The sequence below is a fragment of the Neolamprologus multifasciatus genome, chromosome 13, assembly GCF_963576455.1.
Source record: "Neolamprologus multifasciatus chromosome 13, fNeoMul1.2, whole genome shotgun sequence".
Classification (NCBI taxonomy): Eukaryota; Metazoa; Chordata; class Actinopteri; order Cichliformes; family Cichlidae; genus Neolamprologus; species Neolamprologus multifasciatus.
In genome coordinates this window covers 8,480,280-8,507,947 of record NC_140451.1, presented here as the reverse complement: position 1 = coordinate 8,507,947, position 27,668 = coordinate 8,480,280, and the positions used below count along the sequence as shown (strand labels likewise).

Below are 27,668 nucleotides of genomic sequence, written 5' to 3'. Positions count from 1 at the left end.
CACATTTACAAAGGCTGCTCTAAACCTCAACTCTGTTGACAACTACTTTAGAATTGTATCCATTCTCAGTGTCCTGTCTGCCAGTTGATGCATGCTTGGAAAGTCCAATTAGACGTTAGCAACTGCATCATCCAGAAGTCTGAAGTGGAAATTATTCATTTAATATCGATCATTTAAATTATGAGTCTGAGAGCTCGCAGTTCTACTAGCATGACAAATACTGTCAACCTTTGCCCTTCTATCAGACTGTGTGTGTTATTTTTGTAAAATCCCAGTTCTTTGTTTCCGATCTTTCTGTCTTGTCTTCTTTTGTTTTTCTCTTCATCACTTTCTCCACATGTAGGAAATTATTTTTTGAGAAATACACACATTTTGTAACTAGAGTACTTCATGTTCCCTCCACACAGGCCGATTCTGCCTCTTCTTAGCGGCTTTCATAAAATCTTTTCCCATTACAAGAGAAAAGCAGATCAACTCAAATTTGATCAGCTAAAAACAGATCAAACCTGGGCTTGCATTTGCTTCCAAAGCAAATTTCTCTACAGCCAACTCCCAAACATCAATGAATGAATGCATCCAATCAAATTTAGAGTCTGTGAATCCAGCTAGTTGTTTGTCAGTGCAAGTAAGCAATTTGTTTGTGATCTATCTCCTCATCTGACCTTAATTTTGTTGTGTCTTGTCCAGGAATGGATGAGTGTGGGAACAACCTTGGGGCAGATTGCTCTAGGCCAGCTGGCTGCAGTCAGCTCTCAGTCCCTGGACAGTATGGAGACCAGAGCTCACTGCATGAGCCTAATGGGAAAGTACATGAGACTGCTGGCTGTGCAGGAGGATCCCATTTATCTGTGTTCTCTGTGGGACACACATAAGCAGGTGCATAACACAAAAGTTCAGCTATAGCTTTACAGGTAATGTATATGTATGCAGCCCTATGGGCCATAGAAAGAAAAACTGTAGAAACTTTATCATTCATATAATTTCTCTTTATCTGTGGAAGTCAGAAATCTTGGAGAACAATCAGGCTTTTTTGGATGCGGGCCCAGATACACACATGCATGCACCGGTGCACAGATGACCTAACACAGGGTTACAAGCTTATAGTGATTAGAGAGATGGATATTCTTTTACATAATTTAAGACAGAGAAGCTTAGAACTTCAAGGTTTGTGATCATGATGCGATTTTATACTAATCATGAGCTTGAAACAACTTTGTGCAGAAGGAAGCCTGGGCCGGTTCTAAAGCCGTTTCCACAGAGGAAGGGGATTCACAGAAAGACAGAGGATCAAGCAGAAAAAAGCTGCGAATGACCTCTGCCAAAAGTTCTGAGCTGCAGGTACATACCCTCTGACAAGTGACCCCTGCACCCTAGACTCATCTCTAATCTGTGGTTTTATATTAAGGTTCTCCCCACTTCTCAAATCCCTCGGAGGGAACTCTCCAGGCATCCTGCATAGTTCTCATATTGAAAGTGAGCACAGAAAGATCTCCTGTAAACATCAAACTTGCAGAAGAGAAAAGGGAGGAAGTGTATTATTTATGTGGCAACATTTTGGAATGTTAAGTAAGATTCGGTTTTGACGTGCCTGTCTGCTTTGAGATTAATGATATTGTCACGAAATGTATTATTCCTAAAATCCCGGCGCCATTTGAATTTTATCAAAATGAGATAATCACCTGCACAGACAGCTTTAACCAGTTTCTCTATTATGCAATTTTATTTGGGGAGGTTGGGGACTGTGCTTTGCCTGTTAAACTAATTCTCTGTTGGAGAGCATGGTGGGGTAAGATGAGGTCTTTTGTTGTTGTTGTTGTTTTTCCTTCTTTTGACTTGCTTACATTTACTTAATAAAACTTGTAGTTAAAGAAATATGAGGAATTAAAGCACCATTTAGGACTGTTATCTATTAACTGAAACTGAAGTGATCACAGAAGTGATTTTCGTGGTCTACATGCTCCACACCCTATGTAAAGATAGATCAAGATGCTGTTATTGTTGCTGTACGTATGCTTTGTACAGTGAAATTGGAACATGTAAGAGCATGTAAGCATTTATTTATTTATAGAAAGTATTTATTATTTACATAATATCTTTAAAATGAGCCATCGGAGAAACCACTTGCAAATTATTTTATAGACCAGATTTTAAAGTGCATCCTTAAATATTATTATTCATAATTAAACCCTTAATATTGCTCTTGGAGTTCTTGGAGGGCAGGAAATACATTTAACACCAAATCTGTTTACACTTATTGTAAAAGTGTTGAACTCCTTATTCTCTGCTATGATTTGCTTTTTACTTTCGATACTTTCAACAGTATTTTTGGCATCTAGATAACTGTTTACCTGACAAACGTCACCTCCAATGTAGTATAAATACAGAAATATCTGCACATCATATTCAAATGGATTATGCTCCACATGCTGACAGGAAAAACTATGATTTGAAATTTCTGACAAATTGCATTCTACTGTCTGTGTTCTAAGGAAAAAAGCGGTCGAACCCTTGACGTAAAAAGCCTTGAGCTCGTTTTGCTCCAAAACCACTGTTTTGGAAAAAGTGCTCGCTTTAACAAATCACACTTACACTGTTGCCAATGTAGTTACACATTTCTACACACCTGTGATATAGCAATTTAACCCTAGGAAAATACCTTTTTACATAAAACATATATTGTCTGTGAAACCAAAAAAAGTTTCCAAAGGCAAAAAACTTGTAACGTGGGGTGAGGCTGTCAGAGCTGGCAACTTGGTGTATCATTTTTAGCTGGCTGACAACATCAGGTTTGTGTGCGTCTCCTCGTTCTCCTCCTGTTCTCTGTTGTGTGTTTTTCACGGTGAAACAGACACACATGAAGCAGACACAAGTGAGGTACAGTGAAGATTGCATTACCTTAGTTCACAACAGCATGTTAAGTTACGCTAACTTAAATACTGCATGTGCAAAAAAGCTTTGACAGTCGTGTTTAGTTTTAACTGCTAGCACATAGTGTTCTCTGGACACAATGTATTTTTTCATTGTTTCTGTGACTTTATCGCTCCCTTGACGTGCTGGAACAGCATCCTCCTCTGTGTGACAGAACCTTTAGATTTACATATTACTCACTGGATTTTCACATCTCGTCTAAAACACTTACACCAGCAAGAGAACTTAACTGTCAGTGTATGGGGTTCACTGATACAGAGCAACTACAGGGATGCTATGTAGACAAGCAACAAAGGGGTGAGGCAGAGACTAATTTGCATATGTATACAATCACAGTTGTAGAATTTGATTTTAAGCCATATGCAGGGGTAACTTTCATTAAAGAGAAGTATACATTTTTGTTATTTTGGCTCCAGAAGTCCTATTTTAACATGCATGTAAACATATATTTACAACTGCATGACCATGATGTGTACATGTGTGCTTCTTATGTTTCTTTATTCTGCTACAGAAAAGCCAGAAAGCTCAGCAACTGTTGGCACAAGCCAGCAAAGCACTGGCTGAGTCCATCAGCCTATGTCTCCAACACAATTTATCCTCCTCCATCTTGGCCGGTGCATCTCTGAACATGTTGGAGTGTCATGGCCAGTCTGACCCTGCAGTGGCAGGTCAATATCTTGCCCTGCTTCAGGTACATGCAAAACACATTCCTATTGTGTTTTGCAAAGATGATGTGTGTGTGCTCAGATTTTGTCTTTGCTTGCTTATGATGTTCTTTAAGAACACTTATGGTAATTCCTTAAGATTAACCGCTCTTTCGTCCAACCGTCTCCTTTATTCCCAGAGCTGCCGCACTGTTGCTGTGATGGCTGAGGTCCTAAATTCTGCTTGTGCCGACACCAGTGCATCCCAGCTCTCAGCTCTGCTCAGCATCCGCAGGAATCTGCTTCTTTCTATCGAGGAGAGACCCAGCAGCATGATAAGGGAAGTGGAGGACTCCCTCAGCAGCCTCTCCAAGGTAGCAGGTCACCAAACACCCATGCTCATGATTTATGGATGCTGTCATACCCAGCTTAGTAAATTCCCTTGATGGGGAGCATAATAGTGGTGCTGTTATGCCCTTTGCTTCAATTGCACTGTAGAGTTCCAAAGTCACACAGAGCAGTGGAGCTGGAAACATTTTTGGGGGCTTTAAAGGGTTTTATGTCAAAGCAGCAAGTCCAGTGTCTGACATCTTTGTAGTATTTGCAGCCCTGTGAGCATTCTGGGCAGCCAACAAAGACAGGAAAACTTTTGAATTTTATCAGAAACAGTTCAATGTTTTGATATTGGCTATAAAATGAAATGAAAGAGTTAAACAGCTGTTTATAGCTTTAGAAAACTGCTGCTGAGACCTCCTAAACATATGCATTGAAAAACTGATGATAGACAGGCATTGACACAAAGGAGAATAAAGGAGAATTTTAAAGGAGAATATTTAAATCAGCATTTATGGACGAGAAGAATATTTAGGAAACGGTAATAGGGATGAGAGAATTTGTAATTTCCGTCATTTGTAATGTCAGAGAAAGTTGCTGTTATCAGAACATACCAATTTGCCTACTGAGCCAGTTGTTTCCCGGCTCTATCCTTCCAGGGGTAGCCTTTAGGGTAGGGTCTTGATGGAGGGTTGTGGGTCTCGTAGGTCACAGTGGGTAGAGCCATTCATCTGGCTCTGCTTGCTGTACTGCGCAGCGACCTGCCCCTCATTTTAATTACACTATAGTCATTAAGGTTCAAAACATCATCAAACACATAGGGCTTTGGGGGACAGGTAGGCTAACCAGCAGCTGGTGGGTGGGGCTGCTGTATTGGCCCCATTCACCCCTTCACTGCTATCTGCCCCTCAATTTTGATATTAAGGCTCTCCCAGGTACTGGGTTATTCTTGATCTGGGCTCGCACCAGCCTCTAGTGGGGTTGGCTGCCCATCGCCCCTGGTCATCTGGGACTCCCACCCATCGGTCATGGGTGCCCCAACAGTCTCTCTCTTTCTCTCTCTCACACTCAAACCACAAGAAGATTGATTTATGTACCTGTGCATTTTCGAATGTTTATGTTCAAAGTGTTGTAAGTTTGTTTTTCTTAAAGGTGCAGCAGTTGGCAATACATTGTGCATTTCTATTTGTATTTTATCCTTTTATTACATCTTCCCCAACCATTGCCATTCCAAGGAAGGCACTGATGTACGTCCATACCATCAGAGACGCAGGCTTTTAAACAGAGACCTGAAAACAAGTTCTCAATTCTTTAGTCCAGAGCACATGGCGTTCATGTTTTCCAAAAAAGGCTTAAACAGCTTAATCCATTTTAAAAAAGTGGGCAAGTCTTTTTTTTTCTTCTTTTTCAGAATTCTGAGATTAAAGTCGAAATTCTGAGATTACAATCAGAATTCTGAGATAAAGTCACAATTCTGACGTTTTTCTCAGAATTGTGACTTTTTCATCAGAATTATTTTTGTCAGAATTCTGACTTTAATCTCAGAATTCTGAGAAAAAGTCACAATTCTGTGATTAAAGTCACAATTCTGACTTTAATATCAGAATTCTGACCTAATTATTTATAAAATGTGCCTCCAGCTGTTTCTTTTTTGTGTCATTCACTTTTGCAGCTTTTTGTTGCCCCTCTCCCGAGTTGTCAGATGTATTGCTGTCATCACATTCAAAATGAACTATGATTTTTAACAAAATCTTAAAATGTCTCAGTTTGGACATTTTGATATTTAAATGTTACAGTGTTCCAACTTTTTTGGGATTAGGGTTGTGGAATTCAAATGAGAATTTTGCTCAGTAAGCTCTTTCATTTGAGAGAGATAAACAAAAAGGAGTTGCTATGACTATATATACATTTGTGATCTTTACTATCTGATTTGCAGACCTTCAGCCACCTGACAATCATCTCCAACCACCTGAGCATTCTGGGAGAACTCCCCCCCACTCTTAAGATCTTGCTGCTTCAGCACTCTGAAGATGGGTACTTTATGTTTTTTCATTTTCCATTTTATATCTTTGTTGTCTCTTTTGTGTAACTTTTGTCCCCTATCTCAATAGTATCAAAGCAACTGAGCGACTAATCACAGTTCACACTAGTTGTAGTCCTGTCTGGAGGAGCTGAATGAGCCCAATGATTCATGTTGAGAGTAGCATTTATGTGACTAGAGAATTCTATGTTCTTTTCAATTAAGTATGTTCTAAGTAAAGGTGATGCACCACATATTTTATGGGTTTATAGTTAAAGAGTAGAAATTATTTTCCTTCTTGTGTTGTTTTTTTTTAGGTCACATCTCTATGGTGGTTTCTATGAGGCAACTAAAGCTCAGAAGGGAAGGACACCACAAGTTACAGGTGTGATACATTTTTTTAAACTAATACTGTTGAGATAGATCTTTAGGTGGCCACTGTGTCTAAGCCAAAAAACTAAGCCAAAATGCAGAAGCAGTGTATAAAAAACAAATTTAAATACATTCACTGCTTCCATATGAATTTAGACGGTAAGTAACAGCTAGGTACTGCTAATCAAATGCTGTTGATTCTAGAGTCAAATATGAGGCAATCTATTCGAGAACCAGAGCTTGACCCACATTGGGTCAAGCAACATGATATGTGTCATGAGGGAACAGGGAGGACTCGGCGCAGACAGAAATCACAGAAAACTGAATTTTATTTACACACTCCCGGTGCACTATATACAAGTGAAGGAGAAGGGGGCCAAGGTTCCCAGGGGTACAGGGAAGAATCAGGAAATGTGTCCTCTCTTGCTCTGCTCCACACAAACAGAAGAATGCACTTGGAAAGGTCCTTTCCTCACACACGCCACTCTCACTGCGGCACTCACGCACAGGCTTCGGTGTCCAAACTTCCAAACCGAGCACGAAGAATCTGTATACAGAGATCAGGAATTAACACGGAAAACTTTCACGAAGAGAGCTCAAAACTGGCTTAGGCTAAAGCAGCACTGACGAGCATTACTTAATAGTCCAGCGGCGAGGTGCTCTCAGTCACTGCCTTAAGTAGCGAGAGCAAACAAGGTGAGGAGCCACAGGTGATTGCTTGCAGGTGGTAAAGGCCAGGGGCGGGAGCCCACAATGAGCTCCGCCCAGGCAGCAAGTAGAGAGAGAGAGGAGAGAGAGAGGAGAGAGACAAAAGCAACACACATGTAGCCACACAGGGCCAGCCGGGCAGGCACAGGGACCATGACAACATGATCCCAAGTACAGCAGCAAATCTACAACAGGATGGCTGAAAAAGAAAAGAACCAGTGTGTTGTAATGGTTCTGTCAAATTCAGATTTTGACATGGCTAAAATGATGTAGCGGGACCTTAAGACTCGTGCATAAAGGAATCCCTACAAACCTCTGAACTGAACTGAAGTAATGTTACAAAGAAGAGCATCAGACTTTCTCCACAATAATGTGAGAGCATGATAATTATACAGAAAGCAATTACATGGTTCTAGAAGCTAGAATGGTGTATTTAGTTTTTCACACATTGCTTCTGCATTTTGCTTCACTTTTTTGTGACATTTCATATGTTGTTGTTGGCCTAAGGTGACATTAACCAAATTTTGTGAGCTGCTATGGGAAACAGATGATATTTTATTATACCCTGATATATAAAAACTTAGAATTGAAAGAATGTGTCCTTTCTTTTTCTCTGTATCTTTACACTGCATCTGATTAGTTTCATAACCCTGAGGAATATGGTCTTTATCTCACACATGTATCATTGTTGTCTGCATTTATACATAACAAGGCAAATTTAATATTCCCACGTAACATTTGTCTGAAAGGCAAATGAAAAGTTCAGATTTAATGAGAACAAAAAGAGGGGATAAAATCAAGAAGAGTGTGTGTGTGTGGTGGTGGTGGTGGGGGGTGGGGGGTGGCATGAAACACCAGCTTTCATAAGTCATAATAAGTTCATAAGTCATGATATTAGCATATAGCTTTACTTACTTTACTCATGACCTTTTCTGGGATTTGATTGACATAAGAAGTGGTAAGAGTGGTGCAAAGGGCTGGATGCACTGCCTGAGAATGTGAGAAAATTCATTAAACAACAAGCAGTGAGGAAAAGAAAAGGATAGATGAAAAGACCAAGAAGAGGAGGGTGTGGGAGATGCTCACGGGGACCAATTACAAAGCCAGTAAGTACTCAGCGTCTGTGAGTATGCATGTCTGATTGTGTGTCATTCTGTGGTTCTAGGTAGCTTGACGTGCTCTGGGATGGCCAAGGTTTCAGTCTGCCCGCAGGCTCTACTGGCACTGAGGGAACAGACTCGGGCTTTTTGCCAGGAGACAAGACATGCCCTCCTCAATAAAGACTCTTTGCGCAGCGTTGAGGACAGGCTGGAGGCCTCTGAGGAGTATCAGGTTTTTCTCCATGTCTGTCCTGTTAAAGCCACAACTTGCCTTTCACTCTATTACTCAATACGGTGCACTTAATTTTACGTCATGTCTATTTCTTACTTACTGGGAAAACTTTTATTCCCAAGCAACATCTAACTGAAAGAAATGCACGTGTGAAACTGATCAGTGGTCTAAAACCCCTCACCCTGCTTTCTCTCTTGTTTCTCTATACAGAAACTATCAGGAGAGTTAGCATGTCGTTTCAGAGAACTTGTAAAAGACATGGAAGAATATTTAAATCCACTCCTCAAACAGTTTGACTTCTCTTGCTTAAGGTGAATCTGTCAGACACTTTAATTCCTAACAACTACATATTCCCTACATGGGTTTTCTTTAACTTTAACACTTTTTTAATGCTCAGAAATCTGAACTCCATTATAAAAGGAGCTATTGAATGGAGTGTTTGAATGATGTACAATTCAAGTGTATGTGAATCTTTTGTATTGTTTATGTCATGGTTTATGTACACAGGGTTTTAGTTATGAAACAAATGTCTGACCAATTCTGATAATATGAATGGTTTATACTTTAAATACATAAGTGTAGTTTTGCTGATCCCCACCTGGTCTTATCTTCAGGCCAGATGCTGCATCTCTGCCAACCCCTGAAATGGCCAAAACCAAAGATAAAGAAGAGAAAGAGAGCTCAGGTAAAGGAGCAGTAAGCTGTTGAACATACGCTTACCTGTCTCTCTGACAGCCTAAGGTTCTTATGGTTATTTTTGCATTGAATAAGGTTATTAAAAAGCATTAAATTGTCATAAATCCAGATTGAATGGGTTGTAATTACCTTTAGTCATGTCATAGGAAGAATTTTCAGAGCATGACACCATTTTTGCCTCCTCTGCACATTTAGAGTATGCAAAGTGACTGAAGCCTATGCCTTTTTTAAAAGCATAAAGATCCATATTGTTTAAGGCTATTAATGTGGCTAGGTTGCAGTACACTCATGGGAATCCTGATGATTAGGAAAGAAAGAGGAATGCAGCCTTGCTAGCCAGCCTGCAAACTGTGCTGTTTGTTGAAGGCATGATTCCTCTGTATCATATGAACCATTATTCCAAAATTTGCTGGGATTTTTCTACTGCACATTGTTGGAATTATCAAGCCATCTACAGTTTTCTTTTTAAATACTTTTGGTTCTGCACATATGGTTAGAAACTGTACAAGTTGATGCCTTATAATGTCTGTACAGTTGGGAGTATATTGATCTATGACATTTACACTGTCACAAAATATGTGATGCATGTGAAACTTGTACTTTTATGTGTATGATATATACAGTTAAAATGCCAACTGAACCAGGGGAGTATGTGGTGGTACTGGCAGACAAGAGGTTGCTGGAGCTGCCTCTGGAATCCATGTCTATCCTGAAAGAAGATAGCCTGAGTTCTGTGACTCGGGACTTTTCCCTTCAGCTTTTTTACAGTCGCCTAAAGAGAGACGAAAAAGGTAATGCATTCACACATGTATATACTCTAAAATATTTTTTATTTACGAACTAAATCTCCTACCCTTTCCAAGGGACCTGCAACTTTAAGACCAATTCAATTCAATTTTCAATTCAATTTTATTTATATAGCGCCAAATCACAACAAATGTCGCCTCAAGGCGCTTCATAGATACAGAGAAAAGCCCAACAATCATATGACCCCCTATGAGCAAGCACTTTGGCGACAGTGGGAAGGAAAAACTCCCTTTTAACAGGAAGAAACCTCCGGCAGAACCAGGCTCAGGGAGGGGCGGCCATCTGCTGCGACCGGTTGGGGTGAGAGAAGGAAGACAGGATAAAGACATGCTGTGGAAGAGAGACAGAGGTTAATAACAGATACGATTCAATACAGAGAGGTCTGTTAATACATAGTGAGTGAGAAAGGTGACTGGAAAGGAAAAACTCAATGCATCATGGGAATCCCCCGGCAGCCTACATCTATTGCAGCATAACTAAGGGAGGATTCAGGGTCACCTGGTCCAGCCCTAACTATATGCTTTAGCAAAAAGGAAGGTTTTAAGCCTAATCTTAAAAGTAGAGATAGTGTCTGTCTCCTGAATCCAAACTGGAAGCTGGTTCCACAGAAGAGGGGCCTGAAAACTGAAGGCTCTCCCTCCCATTCTACTTTTAAATACTCTAGGAACAACAAGTAGGCCTGCAGAGCGGGAGCGAAGTGCTCTAATAGGGTGATATGGTACTACAAGGTCATTAAGATAAGATGGGGCCTGATTATTTAAGACCTTGTATGTGAGGAGCAGGATTTTGAATTCAATTCTGGATTTAACAGGAAGCCAATGAAGGGAAGCCAAAACAGGAGAAATATGCTCTCTCCTTCTAGTCCCTGTCAGTACTCTTGCTGCAGCATTTTGGATTAACTGAAGGCTTTTCAGTGAGTTTTTTGGACATCCTGATAATAATGAATTGCAGTAGTCTAGCCTGGAAGTAATAAATGCATGAACTAGTTTTTCAGCGTCACTCTGAGACAGGATATTTCTAATTTTAGAGATGTTGCGCAAATGGAAGAACGCAGTCTTACATATTTGTTTAATATGTGCGTTGAAGGACATATCCTGGTCAAAAATGACTCCAAGGTTCCTCACAGTGTTACTGGAGGCCAAGGTAATGCCATCCAGAGTAAGAATCTGGTTAGATAACATATTTCTAAGCTTTTCAGCACCGAGTACAATGACCTCAGTTTTATCTGAGTTAAGAAGCAGAAAGTTAGTGGCCATCCAAGTCTTTATGTCTTTAAGACATTCCTGCAGTTTAACTAATTGGTGTGTGTTATCTGGCTTCATGGACAGATAGAGCTGGGTGTCATCTGCATAGCAGTGAAAATGTATGCTATGTCTTCTAATGATGCTGCCTAGGGGAAGCATGTATAATGTAAACAGAATTGGTCCTAGCACTGAACCCTGTGGAACTCCATAATTAACCTCAGTGTGTGAAGAGGACTCTCCATTTACATGCACAAATTGGAGTCTATTAGATAGATATGATACAAACCACTGCAGTGCAGTACCTGTAATACCTACAGCATGTTCTAATCGCTCTAATAGAATATTATGGTCAACAGTATCGAATGCTGCACTAAGGTCAAGAAGGACAAGCACAGAGATGAGTCCACTGTCAGAGGCCATAAGAAGATCATTTGTAACCTTCAATAAAGCTGTTTCTGTGCTGTGATGAACTCTGAAACCTGACTGAAACTCTTCAAATAAACCATTCCTCTGCAGATGATCTGTTAGCTGTTTGACAACTACTCTTTCAAGGATTTTTGATATGAAAGGAAGGTTGGAGATTGGCCTATAATTAGCTAAGACTGCTGGGTCTAGAGATGGCTTTTTGAGTAAAGGTTTAACTGCAGCCACCTTGAAGGCCTGTGGTACATAGCCGATTATTAGAGATAGGTTGATCATATATAAGATCAAAGAATTAATCAATGGCAGGACTTCTTTGAGCAGTTTTGTAGGAATGGGGTCTAAAAGACACGTTGATGGTTTGGAGGAAGTAATTATTGAAGTTAACTCAGAAAGATCGATTGGAAAAAAAGAGTCTAACTTAACATCAATGGAACTAAGAGTAGCTGTAGATAATATTACATCTGTGGGATGATTATTGGTAATTTTTTCTCTAATGATAAAAATTTTATTTGTGAAGAAGTTCATGAAGTCATCACTAGTTAACATTAAAGGGATGGTTGGCTCAACAGAGCTCTGACTTTTTGTCAGCCTGGCTACAGTGCTGAAGAGAAACCTGGGGTTGTTCTTATTTTCTTCAATCAGTGATGAGTAGTAAGCTGTTCTGGCTTTGCGGAGGGCTTTCTTATAAAGCAACAAACTATTTCTCCAGGCTAAATGATGATCCTCTAAATTTGTGACACGCCATTTCCTCTCCAGATTACGAGTCATCTGCTTTAGGGTACGTGTTTGAGAATTATACCACGGGGTCAGGTACTTCTGATTAGAGACCTTAGTTTTCACTGGAGCTACAGTATCCAGAGTCGTACGTAGTGAGGAGGTGAAATTATTAACAAGATAATCGACCTCTGTTGGGGTAGCGTTCAGATAGCTGCTCTGCTCTGTGTTGGTACAGGGCATTGACGATGATAACAGTGGCTGGATTATATTCTTAAACTTAGTTACAGCGCTTTCAGAAAGACATCTACTTTGATAAAGTCCACTCTCCACTGCTGCGTAATCAATTATTGTAAATGTAAATGTTATCAAGAAATGATAACATTTTTTCACAGACCAGTAGCCATGTGAAAATTGATTGTATTTATATGGAGCCCATTAAAGAATTTATATCTGACATTTATAGACTACAGCTACATATTTGCAATACTCCAGCCATTCAATGTGACTGTGAGGCATTGCTAAACCATGGACCTTAATTTAAATTAATGGACTATTAAAAAGGTCCTAAGTTTGACTTGTTTATAGTCAAGGACACCCTACAAACACCCCACACACACTCAAACACACTCACGCACACACACATTCATATATATTCAAACGAGCTTGCTAATATTCTTTCACTGAGTTATTAATTGAAAGATTAATGAGTAATGAAGTCCTTCATATAGCAAACTTTTTTGGCAAACTGTTGCGAATGACTGTTGTATCTGGAGCTCCATTTATCATTAATTTTGTTACTGCAGTCTTTGACATCATCTTTAAATCTTTACAGTGCTATTTTTTTAATTGCTCCTGGAGTTTTAATTAAAGCCTTATCTAATTTATTTTTTAATGTAAGACAGAGTGTTGTTTTTGCTCTGCTATTTTACTTTATCGTTTTATTTTGTTGATGTTACTGTCAGTAAAATTATGTAAAAACAGGAAGAATTCTTGCCAGTTTTGAGAGACTAGTGTAGGGCCGAGCTGTACATTGAAGCGGAGGTCTATAAATGAAGGAAGCCCTTTCTGGGTTGCCTAAACCCACCCATACATAGGTGTACGATCGGACCTTTGCCTCACATCACATAATTCCTCGTTATCTGAGTGAAAAATAGCTTACATTTGCAGACGTATCTTGACATCAGGATGTAGACTGCAAGCAGCCATCCATAGAAATTTGTTCAGGAGAGAAAGGTCATTTCACATCTTGCTGTCATGCAGAATTTCATGAAGACGTCTGTGAAGTGAACACCACGGCCTTTTTTTTCTCTTTTTTTAAATGTGTCTCCTGCTTGTAATCAGCAGACACAGTCAATGGTCCACAATGGTCCGCAAAAAGGCACCACATCAAGTTTTTCTGTTGCACACTTACTGTCTTGACTTGCTCAGCGTGTCAGAAGATGAACTGATTGCAGGGTTTAGAGGCAGAAAAAAGAAAGAGCCTTAACCGAAACTGACACACTGTCGTTTTTTTCTCTTTCGCCCTTCGAAATTGTATCCACATTTATTAAGGTTAGCTTTTTGTTTCAGATAAATCAACCAACATAGCTGCAAAGCTATAAGGCAAATAAATGAAGCCTAGGACAGTATTCACATTGTGTTTTTATTTTTGATAAAGTAAAAACAGAAACAAATGAGCATCATTTTAATCAACTTTATTACACATATCGTGCACGGTCCAGTTGTTTTCTGTCTCTTTTTTGGGGGGGTTGATGGTGTTTCAGTGCTTGGGGGATTAAGCACTTTACTATTTTGGAAAGGAATAGGTGAAAAGAAAGGAGGTAAAAAGAGCACTGAATGGGATCCTGCAGACATCTGTACCTTTTTAAAGGTTGAATCATTTGCATCGCTTGAGTCACTGTTCAAAGGTTACTGTTAAACTACTATTTATGTATGTGTGTGTCTGTGTATCCCTTGAGACTTGTATGCCACAGATGGGAAAATATTACAACAAGCTTTTCTTAATACATCTTTTGATGTCTGGATCAAACACACGGGTGATGATCAGACCACAGAAAAAATTAGTGTTTGCTTTTTTTCCCCCAGACCACGATTACCATAATTTTGACATCTACAGTTTACCATTGTGTCAAGAAGATGTAGCGCCTGAAACCACTTTTGAAAGGGCTATTTGTTATTCTGTGCACTGCTTTGCATGAAGTACACACAGGACAAATTAGCACAAACTACAAAAAGATTGTCCTCAGGGGGGCAAACACATGCTTTTGCACGCATGTCTGTTCTTACTGCTTCTTCAGATTTTACTGTGTGTGTGTTACTGAGTGATCAGGTTGTGTGATTTTAACTGTACAGTTAGATTTTACATTTAATTTTCACTTAGGAAAAAAATCATGGTGCTAAGCAGTTTTGTATATTAGAATTATTCTTTATTGCCAGAAAGATTTATAATTAACTATGGGAGTCACAGCAAACTGCGGTGGGTGGTCTAGATTAAGGTAGAACATACTGATACCATGTAGTCAGTGATTCTGTGTGATCTTTAAAAACATCCAGATATGAAAGGCATGCAGTCAAAATATTAACATAAAATTTGAAACAAAGTAAAGACATTTTTATTCAATCATACTAAAGTAATTATAAGATGAGGTGCCGTTGTGTTAAGGCAATGGTCTCCTATGTGCAGGTACTTGGTGATGTTAGGAAGGAAGGACTTCCTTCTAACAGGACAAGACCTGGGGCAGAACCAGGGTCAGGGAGAGACAGCTACTACTACTATTGTGGGGTTGAATAAGTGCTACTACGTTTACTTTCAATCCTTGGGAGGGTGAGAATAAAGAGATGGGAGAAAAGAGGAGAAGCAACAACAAACAACAAGGCCAAGAAACGATGAACCATAGAAAGAGAAAAGAAAATGTAATGACATGCAATAGATTGTAAATACGACAAAAGTGAAAAGAGTGAGTGCTTAAAAATTCTCCAGTGCGTAATGACCAACAAGCCAGAGCCCACAACACTATAACTAAGGTTCAGGATCATGTTATTCATTCCTAACTACAGTGGTCCCTCACTATATCACGGTTCACTTTTCACAGCCTTGCTGTTTTGCGGATTTTTTTGGGGGGGGGTGCAGTTTTGCATGTTTTTTTTGTTTGGTTTTTTTACATTGTGGTTTGCATCCTGATCAGCTGTAGACCATTTTCAATCAATCTCGTGTCGTGTCTCCTGTACAGTACAGAATGCGTTCAGCTTGTCAAATTTATATAGATCTTCGCTAGCAGAAGACAACAAGCATAACAGTGTCAATGTCAAAGGATTAAAAGGTGAAACCAAACAGTCAGATTAGTCAGACTTTACTCAACTCATGCTTCTTGCTTGCTCTACATCTGTACCATTGATTCTCTGGCAGCTGCTCTATTCCCATGTTCTGGACCTGAAAACAGGATTTGATCTTCGGTTTTATTCTATAATACTGGACTTATTTTTCTACAAAGGTTTGAACTTTGAGAGTGTTTAAACAAGAGAGAAACGTGTGAAAATGTCGATGCCTGTCTGAGAAAAGTGTATAAAGTGTGTAAGTCAGAGGTTTTACAGCCTTAAAACATCTATATTAATTGTAAAAAATAAAGTTGGCTACTTCGTGGATTTTACCTATCGCGGGTTATTTTTGGAATGTAACACCCACAATAAACGAGGGACCACTGTACAAGGTTTATCAAAAAGAAAAGTTTGAAGCAAACTTTTAAACGGCAGATCCTGTCCATGTTCCACATGAGGGGGAACCAATACTGTCTACTTTTGGAAACTCAATGGACCATAAATGACACAAGAACTTATCGGAATGATTATTATGAGCTATTAAGAGGTCTTTAAGAGACGACAGAGCCTGATTATTCAGGACATTGTATGTAAAAAGAAGAATTCTACATTCAGGATTGGAGACAAGCTGATATGAGAGAAATATGTCTCTCTGTTAGTCTCTCTTAATACTCTTACTTTGGCTTTTCGGTTCAGCTGATGGCTCTTATGGAGCCTTAGCCTGATAATAAAGGATTGTAAGGACTATAATGCATGAACTAGTTTTGGATATTTCTACATTTGACAATAATGAATAGACTAAATAAATACGTTTTAGTAAATGATGTTCGGGTTAAAGGGCGTAACCTGATGAGGATGCACGTTTATAATAACGGTTAAAGAAAATGAAAAGTAACTTTGTGTTTTTCTGAGATGTGCATTATGCAAAGATCTAATTTTAATGGCATGTTTGAGTACATGCTATAGTAGGACGTTTGTTATCAAGGCGGTTGGGTTATTAAAATGTGTATATCAGAATGGATGTTCATAGGTAGTTTAACTACTCTCATTTTAAGAGATGTTACGGTTTTATTTTTTATTCTCTTTGTTATTTTACTCAAAATAGTTTTTTCCTAAAAGATAAAATGGAAGTTTGGGATATGCCAAATTCGTTGAATTGTTGCATTCAGTATCTTTGCAAAATTTGAGCAGATTTCACTTTGGAATAGTGTTGGACTGGTCAGCCAACAGATGGAGCCTTCTTCTACGGCCTGCTAATGGCCTGACACTAAATAACAACAAATGGAACAACAGAATAATAAAAATAAACTTAATGATTACCTTATTTATAATGTATAAAGCATCCGTTTTGAGTAATGCACTGAAAATGATAACACATGCTAATAGCAAGTGTTTTCCTTTGCAAAGGCGTTGCAGCCACCACTTATTCTGTCACCAATAAGTGCCAATGACTTTGCTGTCTCTGAGAAAGTTGTTTTTAAAAAAAAAAAAAAAAATTACCAGTCCAAAGGCTGTGTAATCTGCCCTGCAGACAAGTGTATGTATTAATTCTGCTTCCTGTTTGTGGCAGTTGAAAGTGACAACAAAAAGGAGACCAAAGGTGGCAAGGGAACTAAAACGAGGGGAGATCAAAGCCAAGCCATCAAAGCGGTGAGTTCAGTAAATTAATCTGGGCCTGCCAGATACAGAAAGCAATATTCATTTTACCTCCTGTCAGCACTGGCAGTTATTTAAGTTGCTCCCTGCGTCTCTTTTAAATGTGGTTTTCAATCAATTACATAATGTTTTCATAAAGCTCCTAGTTCAAGCTTCTGGGTATTTGTCCCCTGTTGTGCATCACTTCTGTTTTTTCATCCAACCCTCTTTTCTGCTTCTGTTTTCTCAGTCGTGATATGTGTGTACAAAAGAATATTTGCATGTTTGCACATTTATGTGATATGTCATTTATTTATTTCCACTTTGTATACATTTTTAGCTGCTTTGAGCTGTAAAAACTAAAATTTGTTTACCCAGGTACCTGCCAGTCATGTGCTGCCTTCTAACACCTTTCCAGTGGACATGCGTAACTTCAAATGTATCTTTTGCTTTCAGAATGACTTTTGTTAAACAGAAATATGTAATTTCACATATAAAATTGGGTATTTAATTCAGTTAATTTAATTCAGGTCCATTATACTTCTTAACATGCCTTTAAAAGATCTTGTTGACCCTTACAATGATAGCCACTTTGGTAAGTAATTTGTTAATATTAGCGGAAGAGAATGGATGGATGGATGGATGGATGGATGGATATATTCAAAGACATGCAACTGGTCATTGTGGGTTAGATAAAGTGTTTAAGATGTCTAGAATAATATACACTATATCACACAGAAGGGACCAGTTTGAGCCTGAAGATGAAGGAGATTTTGGAAACCCAGCATGTAACTCATCTGTGGGAGGGCTTCATGGGCAGCAAACAGACACCCAGGTGAGTTTTAGAGTGCAGCAAATCAAAGTTATACACCATTTTCCCCTCTTGGCTCTTTGAGCACAGCAACAGCCAACTGTATCTGTTACATTCAACACACGACCAGTCACTTCTGCTTTGCTAACATGTCTTCATATTTGTTAAGCCTGTCAGAAATGGAGCAAATGTTGTGCAGATGCAGTGGCTTTATTTACCTGGGGGTGGAACACTTCATGGAAAACATACCACCTGACAAACTAGCATCCCTCAATTTGTCTGGTACGTTTACACTCTTATATCACATTTTCCCTCCTGTGATTGTAGTATTTGTAAAGGAATGTAAAGACAATGCATTTACTGCTTCCATCTCATAATTTAATAACTCACAGTACATTCATCACTTTGTTATGGCTACTACTGCATGTGAGCATTAAAAAATACGAAGACTGTAATGAGTGGAATGACACAGAACCAGCCAATGTCATTGTCACACTGTCATGAACTTCATAAGGTTGTTCTTAGTACAGACAAAGCAAAGAAAAATGGTATTTTAATTATATACATGAAATGATAACCTAAAGAAATTGTGACATGGTTGGCATACTTGGAAGATGTTTGATAAGGTAATACTGTGTTAATAAGGCACCAATGACGGGTTTGGGAAACGAGAAGGAACAGAGGAGTGAAGTTGACAACACATGACAAGATAATCTTCAAAATAAAGCAAGAATTAATCTAAAAGAGGAACAAAGAATGACCCATTAAAAAACAATCTTTGGTTGGGTTTTCAAGTCACACACAGACACACACAATCACACACAATCACAAGGTAAAGAAGTTCCAGCCACACTGTTGTGTGTCTGGAGCAATAATAAAAGCAAATAGAAATTTGTGAAGCAGTTAAATGGTAAATGGACTGGTTCTTATATAGCGCTTTTCTACTCTTCTGAGCACTCAAAGTGCTTTACACAACTTGTGCATTCACCCATTCACACCCATTCGCACAAGCACATTGTTCTAAGTGCTTCCTAAGTAGCATTCACACTCCGATGGATGCATCAGAGAGCAATTTGGGGTTAATATCTTGCCCAAGGATATTTGGCATGCAGACTAGGGGAAGCCAGGAATCGAACCACCAACCTTCCTAACAGTAGATGACCTGCTCTACTGCCTGAGCTACAGCCACCTTCAGCTTTTCAGTAGAGATCAGTCCAAAGCAAATACTATCCACACAAGAATTATACCTCAGATTCTCCCAATTTTAGTTAAGACATAAAATTCTAAAGTTTCTTGATGCATTCTCAATCATCCAGGAAAATAATTCTCCAAAAGTTGATTCTGTTCATCTGGACTTAGCGTTTTCTGGGAGAAAAAGGAACAATGGGCTGTGAGGTCAGTTCCTTAATCATAATTATGCAAATTCTTATGACCATTGATCACAGCCCATTGTTCCTTCAGTGGGCTGGTTTCAGTCATTATGCAAATGTACTGTTTATAAGTTTGGGGAAACCTGCAGTCAGCTGAGACTGAAGAAGTCACTTGGATGAGTGACGAAACGTTTCTCCCAGAAAACGCTAAGTCCAGATGAACAGAATCAACTTTTGGAGAATTCTAAAGTTTATGACAGTAAAATTAGAAAAAGGTTAAGCAACTGTAGATTGTTTGGAAGGGTTGCCAAGAGAAACTCTTTCAATTTCATTTAAACAAACCCCAAAACCTTGGGAGCAATGCTCTATGAAAAAGTTAATTTTAAAGTGGAGAGGTTTGTCCATAATGCATAGCATGATGTTATGTGAAAAGTAGTGGGGATGATTTGGGCTTGTTATGTAGCCACTGTGCAGTCAACAGCAGATGGATGGATGGATGGATGGATGGATGGATGGATGGATGGATGGATGGATGGATGGATGGATGGATGGATGGATGGATGGATGGATGGATGGATGTAGTTGGGCTCACCTCACTGGTTCCACAGCTTGGGCTCTGGAACCAGTCTACTGGAAAGGGCCTGAACTCTTTTCCAGTCTGGAGTTGCCATCACGGAAGGCGATAGTCTGGGATGGGTGTCCTTGTATTCACTCGGCCTGGACCTATATATTTGGGCTTTTACTGGTGGACGAGATCCAACAAGATTAAGTATCTTTGTGTCTTGTTCAAGAACGATGGGAGAGGAGAGATTGACAGCTAAATTGGGACGCATCCCCAGTCTGTTATAATAAGAAGAGAGCTGACCATAAAAGCGAAGCTGTCAGTTTACCAGTCAGTCTACATCCACACCCTTACCTATGGTCATGAGCTGTGGCTAGTGACCAAAAGAATGAGATCACAGATAGAGATCTCCATAGAGACTGTGTCAGCTTCCAAAAAGACAAAAAACAAACTAAAAACCAGCAACAAACAACTTAAACATTTACAAAGAAAGAACAATACAGTATCCACATCTGAACCAAAGAGTAAAACAGTGAAATGTGGATTATTAAATATTAGGTCTCTCTCCTCCAAGTCTCTGTTAGTACATGACTTAATAATTGATCAACAAATTGATTTACTCTGCCTTACAGAAACCTGGTTGCAGCAGGATGATTATGTTAGTTTAAATGAATCAACACCCCCGAGTCATTCTAACTACCAGAAATCTCGAAGCACAGGTCGAGGGGGTGGTGTAGCAGCAATTTTTCACACCAGTCTATTAATTAATGAAAGACCAAGACAGACTTTTAATTCATTTGAAAGCCTGATGCTTAACATTGTCCACCCCAGCTGTGAAACTCAGAAACCAGTCTTACTTGTTATCATCTATCGTCCACCTGGGCCTTACACAGAGTTTCTGTCTGATTTCTCAGACTTTATATCTAATTTAGTTCTGAGCTCAGATAAAATAATTATTGTGGGTGATTTTAACATCCATGTAGATGCTAAAAATGACAGCCTCAACATGGCATTTAATCTGTTGTTAGACTCAATTGGGTTCTCTCAAAATGTAAAAGAACCCACCCACCACTTTAATCACACTCTAGATCTTGTTTTAACATATGGCATAGAAACTGAACATTTAACAGTGTTTCCTGAAAACCCTCTCCTGTCTGATCATTTCTTGATAACATTTACATTTACAATAATTGATTACGCAGCAGTGGAGAGTGGACTTTATCAAAGTAGATGTCTTTCTGAAAGCGCTGTAACTAAGTTTAAGAATATAATCCAGCCACTGTTATCATCGTCAATGCCCTGTACCAACACAGAGCAGAGCAGCTATCTGAACGCTACCCCAACAGAGGTCGATTATCTTGTTAATAATTTCACCTCCTCACTACGTACGACTCTGGATACTGTAGCTCCAGTGAAAACTAAGGTCTCTAATCAGAAGTACCTGACCCCGTGGTATAATTCTCAAACACGTACCCTAAAGCAGATGACTCGTAATCTGGAGAGGAAATGGCGTGTCACAAATTTAGAGGATCATCATTTAGCCTGGAGAAATAGTTTGTTGCTTTATAAGAAAGCCCTCCGCAAAGCCAGAACAGCTTACTACTCATCACTGATTGAAGAAAATAAGAACAACCCTAAGTTTCTCTTCAGCACTGTAGCCAGGCTGACAAAAAGTCAGAGCTCTTTTGAGCCAACCATCCCTTTAACGTTAACTAGTAATGACTTCATGAACTTCTTCACAAATAAAATTTTTATCATTAGAGAAAAAATTACCAATAATCATCCCACAGATGTAATATTATCTACAGCTACTCTTACTACCATTGATGTTAAGTTAGACTCTTTTTCTCCAATCGATCTTTCTGAGTTAACTTCAATAATTACTTCCTCCAAACCATCAACGTGTCTTTTAGACCCCATTCCTACAAAACTGCTCAAAGAAGTCCTGCCATTGATTAATTCTTCGATCTTATATATGATCAACCTATCTCTAATAATCGGCTATGTACCACAGGCCTTCAAGGTGGCTGCAGTTAAACCTTTACTCAAAAAGCCATCTCTAGACCCAGCAGTCTTAGCTAATTATAGGCCAATCTCCAACCTTCCTTTCATATCAAAAATCCTTGAAAGAGTAGTTGTCAAACAGCTAACAGATCATCTGCAGAGGAATGGTTTATTTGAAGAGTTTCAGTCAGGTTTCAGAGTTCATCACAGCACAGAAACAGCTTTAGTGAAGGTTACAAATGATCTTCTTATGGCCTCTGACAGTGGACTCATTTCTGTGCTTGTCCTTCTTGACCTTAGTGCAGCATTCGATACTGTTGACCATAATATCCTATTAGAGCGATTAGAACATGCTGTAGGTATTACAGGTACTGCACTGCAGTGGTTTGTATCATATCTATCTAATAGACTCCAATTTGTGCATGTAAATGGAGAGTCCTCTTCACACACTGAGGTTAATTATGGAGTTCCACAGGGTTCAGTGCTAGGACCAATTCTGTTTACATTATACATGCTTCCCCTAGGCAGCATCATTAGAAGACATAGCATACATTTTCACTGCTATGCAGATGACACCCAGCTCTATCTGTCCATGAAGCCAGATAACACACACCAATTAGTTAAACTGCAGGAATGTCTTAAAGACATAAAGACTTGGATGGCCACTAACTTTCTGCTTCTTAATTCAGATAAAACTGAGGTCATTGTACTCGGCGCTGAAAAGCTTAGAAATATGGTATCTAACCAGATTCTTACTCTGGATGGCATTACCTTGGCCTCCAGTAACACTGTGAGGAACCTTGGAGTCATTTTTGACCAGGATATGTCCTTCAACGCACATATTAAACAAATATGTAAGACTGCGTTCTTCCATTTGCGCAACATCTCTAAAATCAGAAATATCCTGTCTCAGAGTGATGCTGAAAAACTAGTTCATGTATTTATTACTTCCAGGCTGGACTACTGCAATTCATTATTAACAGGATGTCCAAAAAACTCACTGAAAAGCCTTCAGCTAATCCAAAATGCTGCAGCAAGAGTACTGACAGGGACTAGAAAGAGAGAGCATATTTCTCCTGTATTGGCTTCCCTTCATTGGCTTCCTGTTAAATCCAGAATTGAATTCAAAATCCTGCTCCTCACATACAAGGTCTTAAATAATCAGGCCCCATCTTATCTTAATGACCTTGTAGTACCATATCACCCTATTAGAGCACTTCGCTCCCGCTCTGCAGGCCTACTTGTTGTTCCTAGAGTATTTAAAATTAGAATGGGAGGGAGAGCCTTCAGTTTTCAGGCCCCTCTTCTGTGGAACCAGCTTCCAGTTTGGATTCGGGAGACAGACACTATCTCTACTTTTAAGATTAGGCTTAAAACTTTCCTTTTTGCTAAAGCATATAGTTAGGGCTGGACCAGGTGACCCTGAATCCTCCCTTAGTTATGCTGCAATAGATGTAGGCTGCCGGGGGATTCCCATGATGCATTGAGTTTTTCCTTTCCAGTCACCTTTCTCGCTCACTATGTATTAACAGACCTCTCTGTATTGAATCATATCTGTTATTAACCTCTGTCTCTCTTCCACAGCATGTCTTTTATCCTGTCTTCCTTCTCTCACCCCAACCGGTCGCAGCAGATCGCCGCCCCTCCCTGAGCCTGGTTCTGCCGGAGGTTTCTTCCTGTTAAAAGGGAGTTTTTCCTTCCCACTGTCGCCAAAGTGCTTGCTCATAGGGGGTCATATGATTGTTGGGTTTTTCTCTGTATCTATGAAGCGCCTTGAGGCGACTTTTGTTGTGATTTGGCGCTATATAAATAAAATTGAATTGAATTGAATTGAATAGATGCAAGTGGCAGAAATTAGCTTTCTCAGAAGAAGGGAGGCCTCTCCCTTACAGATAGAGTGAAAAGTTCAGTCATTTTAAACAGGCTGAGTCTAGAGCCTATTTAGAATTGCTCCACATCAAAAGGAGCCACTTGAGGTTGGTTGGGGCATCAGAGTAGGATGCCTCCTGGGTGCCTCTTGGGTGAGCCATGTATGCCCATCTGAAACAGGAAGGCTAAACTGGAGATAGTATGTTTATAGCACTAACAAACCAAAGTTGGACTTTAGTAGATCAAAGCCTAACTTTTAGAACTTTAAAAAATAACAACCCACATAGGCACATGGAAGATGAAGAGATTTGAGAGCATTAAGAGAATACCGACAACAAAGACACGGCAGAAAACAACAGTCATTTGTTCTCTTCTATGTATCAGTTCATGAAATCACACCAAGTTTTGAGTTTCCTGACATGTTTTAGGTGCTAGACTGGGGTGAAAACAACAGGCAAAATACTGGAATGAATGAACAAACGAATGAATGAATGATTAAAATTTGAAGCAGCTTTGTAGATTATGTAAACAGTAAATGGAGCAGTGGGCTTAATCTCCTTAACTCCGTCAATGTTTCATTCCCTGAGTGAGTATAAATATAAATATCCTTGCACTGCAGTGAGAAATCAATGAGGTTTTACTAGCTAATACTTGGAATAACATTTCCTTAACTTCACTGAGTGCCTGTAATAAATAAAGTAATATCAAAAACATAATGAGGATTAATGATTTTGACTTTAATACTGGGTCATGCTCACTGGGAAGGCTGCTGTTAATTGACTGTATGGAAATAATGTTTTGTAAAAATAAATTTAACAAGGGTCATTTACACTTTCCTCTTCAGGAGTTGAAACTGTAGAAGAAGGGTAGTCTAATCCCAGGAACTTTTGCCTGTCTTAATCTATTTACTGTGAAGAGACATTCTGAGTTATTATAGAAGGTTTCTTCACTCCTGCCTTTCAACAGTTTTTAAATAAATGATAACTGGCACTAAAAATGCTTTTCACACTTTCAAAAGATATTTTTAAAAAAAACAACTGTGCTTCACCTTCACGTCCCCTTTCATCTCCTTCACCAGCAAGCAAAGGTAATCTGAGATGTGATTGGCAGAGTGCCACATATGTCCTGCCCCAGGCCAGACATATGTGGCACCCACTAGACCGACATTAGTGCTGCTAACTATAGTGTGAATGACACAGTGGTCTGAATTGCAGCTGTTACTTCACAACACACTCGATTGTTACTGCTTAACTGGCCAACATGATGTGATTAGGTATTGTCAGATTTCTGTTTTTCGGAGAAAGTGGTGTCATTGAGGACATGTAGCACCATCTGCTGCTTGTATGTTTTTATCCCTCAGTTGTAAAAGGCTGACGGGGTATTCTCATCACTCTGTCGGGCGGTATGTGTGTGGTCATTCTGTTACAGTTACCATTTAAAAAGGTGGTATTCAGAATACGGTTGCTTTGTTAATATAAATGGATTACACGGTGGTCTTTTCCTGTTTCGTATGTTAGGCTGTCCCCTCTCTATTTTTGGTCATTCCACGCCAGTGGAAACCCAAACAAAACACGCATTAAGAGGCTCTAATTTCTGGGTCTTAATCTCATGGCCCATGTCACCTCTACCTGCAGCCCAAAAACAATTTTAATATGAGGGCAATAGGCAAAGTGTTACAGGCATAGCCCTAAAGAATGTAGCCTCATGGGCAGTCTAGCCCAGTTGTAAGCTATTAAGACTCGACTGTACACCGTGTTCATGTTTTCCTCCGAAACAATAAGCTCCGTTGGAGCAGCCTTTCAACGCCTCTCTCTGTCTCTCGCTAGCAAAGTTGACCCAGACGACAAAGTAAAGCTAGTTTTCAGCTACGAACCCGACACAAACCCGACGTATTAGCCAGAGGTCCCTTTACTATGGTTCAGAGCAGCAGACCTGTTTTATATACGCGCAGAATAGTTTTCTATACAAGATCGCTGCAAAAAGTGCAGCCTTACCTAATGTCCACCCTACTGTTACTCATTTATATTAAGATTTAAAAATATAGTTGGTATTGCTATGTCGAATAAACTTCAGTAATAGTAATAAATCACAGCAATAGTACATTCATGTAGTTGTAAAAAGCATGATAATATATTAAGTAATCCAAAGTATTCAGAATACGTTACTCTCATTGAGTAACGTAACAGAATACGTTACAAAATACATTTTGGGGCATGTATTCTGTAATCTGTAGTGGAATACATTTTAAAAGTAACCTTCCCAACACTGGCTGAGGGGTATCACTGGCAATCACGGGGCTATGCTGTTGTAATATTTACTATCTAAATAAGCAAGGTCTTCTCTATAAAAGGCATTCTCTAGAAGTCCCAGTGTGCTGTTCCAGTAGCTTTACATAAAACTGAGCATCAAGAGGGGTCCCCGCGGAGGTGCCGTGTGCATGTGGATGCCGACATTTGAACTGTATGCTGATTAAAACCAGATACAGGCTGATACAGTGGTGACTGTATCTGTGGTTTTCAGAAAGAATTTTCAATTTTGTCTGTCCAACTTAAATGAGCCAGCCTTGAGAAGCTGCCATAAAATCTATGAGGGTGTACCCTTTGTATGAGGGTCGCTTCTGCTCTTACCACCTTTGGCTTTCCATTTTTATCCATGAAAAGGTCAGAGAGGTGTGCTCATATGGCAAAATACAATTTACTCCACACTGAAACAACATGTCCTGGACTGCAGTCATCCTGACAAAACAGTACTTCATACAAAATAAGACTCTTTAAAGAACAAAAATACTTTAATGTTGCTTTGACAACAACCTCAGAGTTGAATACATTTACTGCCATACTAAAAATGAAACAGCTACAAAGCCAAAAAGTTTGGAAACCAACATTACTGTCTCTGTCAGCTGGAGTAAAACGCCATGTAGCAGACAAAAGCACCAGTTTTTCACAGCCACAGGTCGAGTGCCTGTGTGCTTCTACGTAAATGGAGTGTCCAACGAGCATGTGCAGGAGAATCCTGCTAAAAGCCTCTTTGGCTCTTAAACTAACCTTCTGTCATAACTTTTCCATATTTCATCTCATGTTTCTGTTTTTGTAAATCAGATTGAGAGCTGGTCAGATGTGGGGCCGAGGCTAAAATGTCATGTTTTAGTTAATTAACACATACTGTCTAAAGTGTGTGTAAAATCGCACTGTCCCTCTGTTATTCACAGCAGCTTTAATCAGTTATCTCTCAAATACATCATACACCCCTCAACTTTACTTCAAAAATGTAAACATTTTAAGCACAACCTTGGTCATTCATTGTGCTTAACAGCGTAATTAAAATAAAAGTAAAAAAGATGCCATGCATTTAGCATATCTCTTATCCTTTGTTTAGCACAAAATTACCCAAAGTATTCAATGTTCTGTTGCCAACTAATGATGGTAATAATGTTTTTTTCCTTAGAGTGCCACATGGCTCTGCTCTTTGACCAGGTTCACAACAAGGCCAGTGTTCTCCGTCAGTCCAAACGTGGCAGGCAAAGGAGGTATCAAAGAAGTTAGAATGAATGAAATACTAACTAAATTTTCCGTTTCTGTTTTGCCTTCCTAAAGCATTTTCCAAGTTTTTGTTTTTTCTTGGCAGTATTTTTGACTGTTTGCTTGGTAGAGGTTTGTAGGCAACATTTACTCTCTTTGTGTCTTTATTTTCCTTCTCTCCAGTGCAGGAACGGTTGCCCTGCAGAATCCCGTGGAGACTGCTCTGCTGCTCAGTTTGAGTGGTGCTGGCTGTATTGTCCTGAATCAGTGGCACAGCAGCTTTCAACAGAACACACATAATGTGACCGCTATTTTAGACAGTAGGTTCTGGGCGTGTGTTTAAAACGTTACATTACTGCA

The 27,668-nt window shown here is 39.4% G+C and overlaps 1 protein-coding gene across 8 annotated transcripts in view; it reads left to right on the top strand.

Moving 5' to 3' along the window:
• cfap46 (cilia and flagella associated protein 46) overlaps positions 1-27,668 on the top strand; it is a 72,077-nt gene that overhangs the window by 43,541 nt on the left and 868 nt on the right. For all 8 annotated transcript variants that reach the window (XM_085183347.1, XM_085183340.1, XM_085183343.1 and 5 more), the window contains exons 41-57: positions 688-876; positions 1,222-1,338; positions 3,440-3,619; positions 3,773-3,946; positions 5,842-5,939; positions 6,243-6,310; positions 8,171-8,337; positions 8,548-8,648; positions 8,952-9,022; positions 9,657-9,824; positions 17,110-17,189; positions 17,553-17,613; positions 17,737-17,769; positions 17,913-18,009; positions 18,155-18,267; positions 27,235-27,316; positions 27,492-27,628. In XM_085183347.1, coding sequence (XP_085039473.1) covers positions 688-876; positions 1,222-1,338; positions 3,440-3,619; positions 3,773-3,946; positions 5,842-5,939; positions 6,243-6,310; positions 8,171-8,337; positions 8,548-8,648; positions 8,952-9,022; positions 9,657-9,824; positions 17,110-17,189; positions 17,553-17,613; positions 17,737-17,769; positions 17,913-18,009; positions 18,155-18,267; positions 27,235-27,316; positions 27,492-27,628 — 1,936 coding nt within the window. The remainder of the gene's footprint in view (positions 1-687; positions 877-1,221; positions 1,339-3,439; positions 3,620-3,772; positions 3,947-5,841; positions 5,940-6,242; positions 6,311-8,170; positions 8,338-8,547; positions 8,649-8,951; positions 9,023-9,656; positions 9,825-17,109; positions 17,190-17,552; positions 17,614-17,736; positions 17,770-17,912; positions 18,010-18,154; positions 18,268-27,234; positions 27,317-27,491; positions 27,629-27,668) is intronic.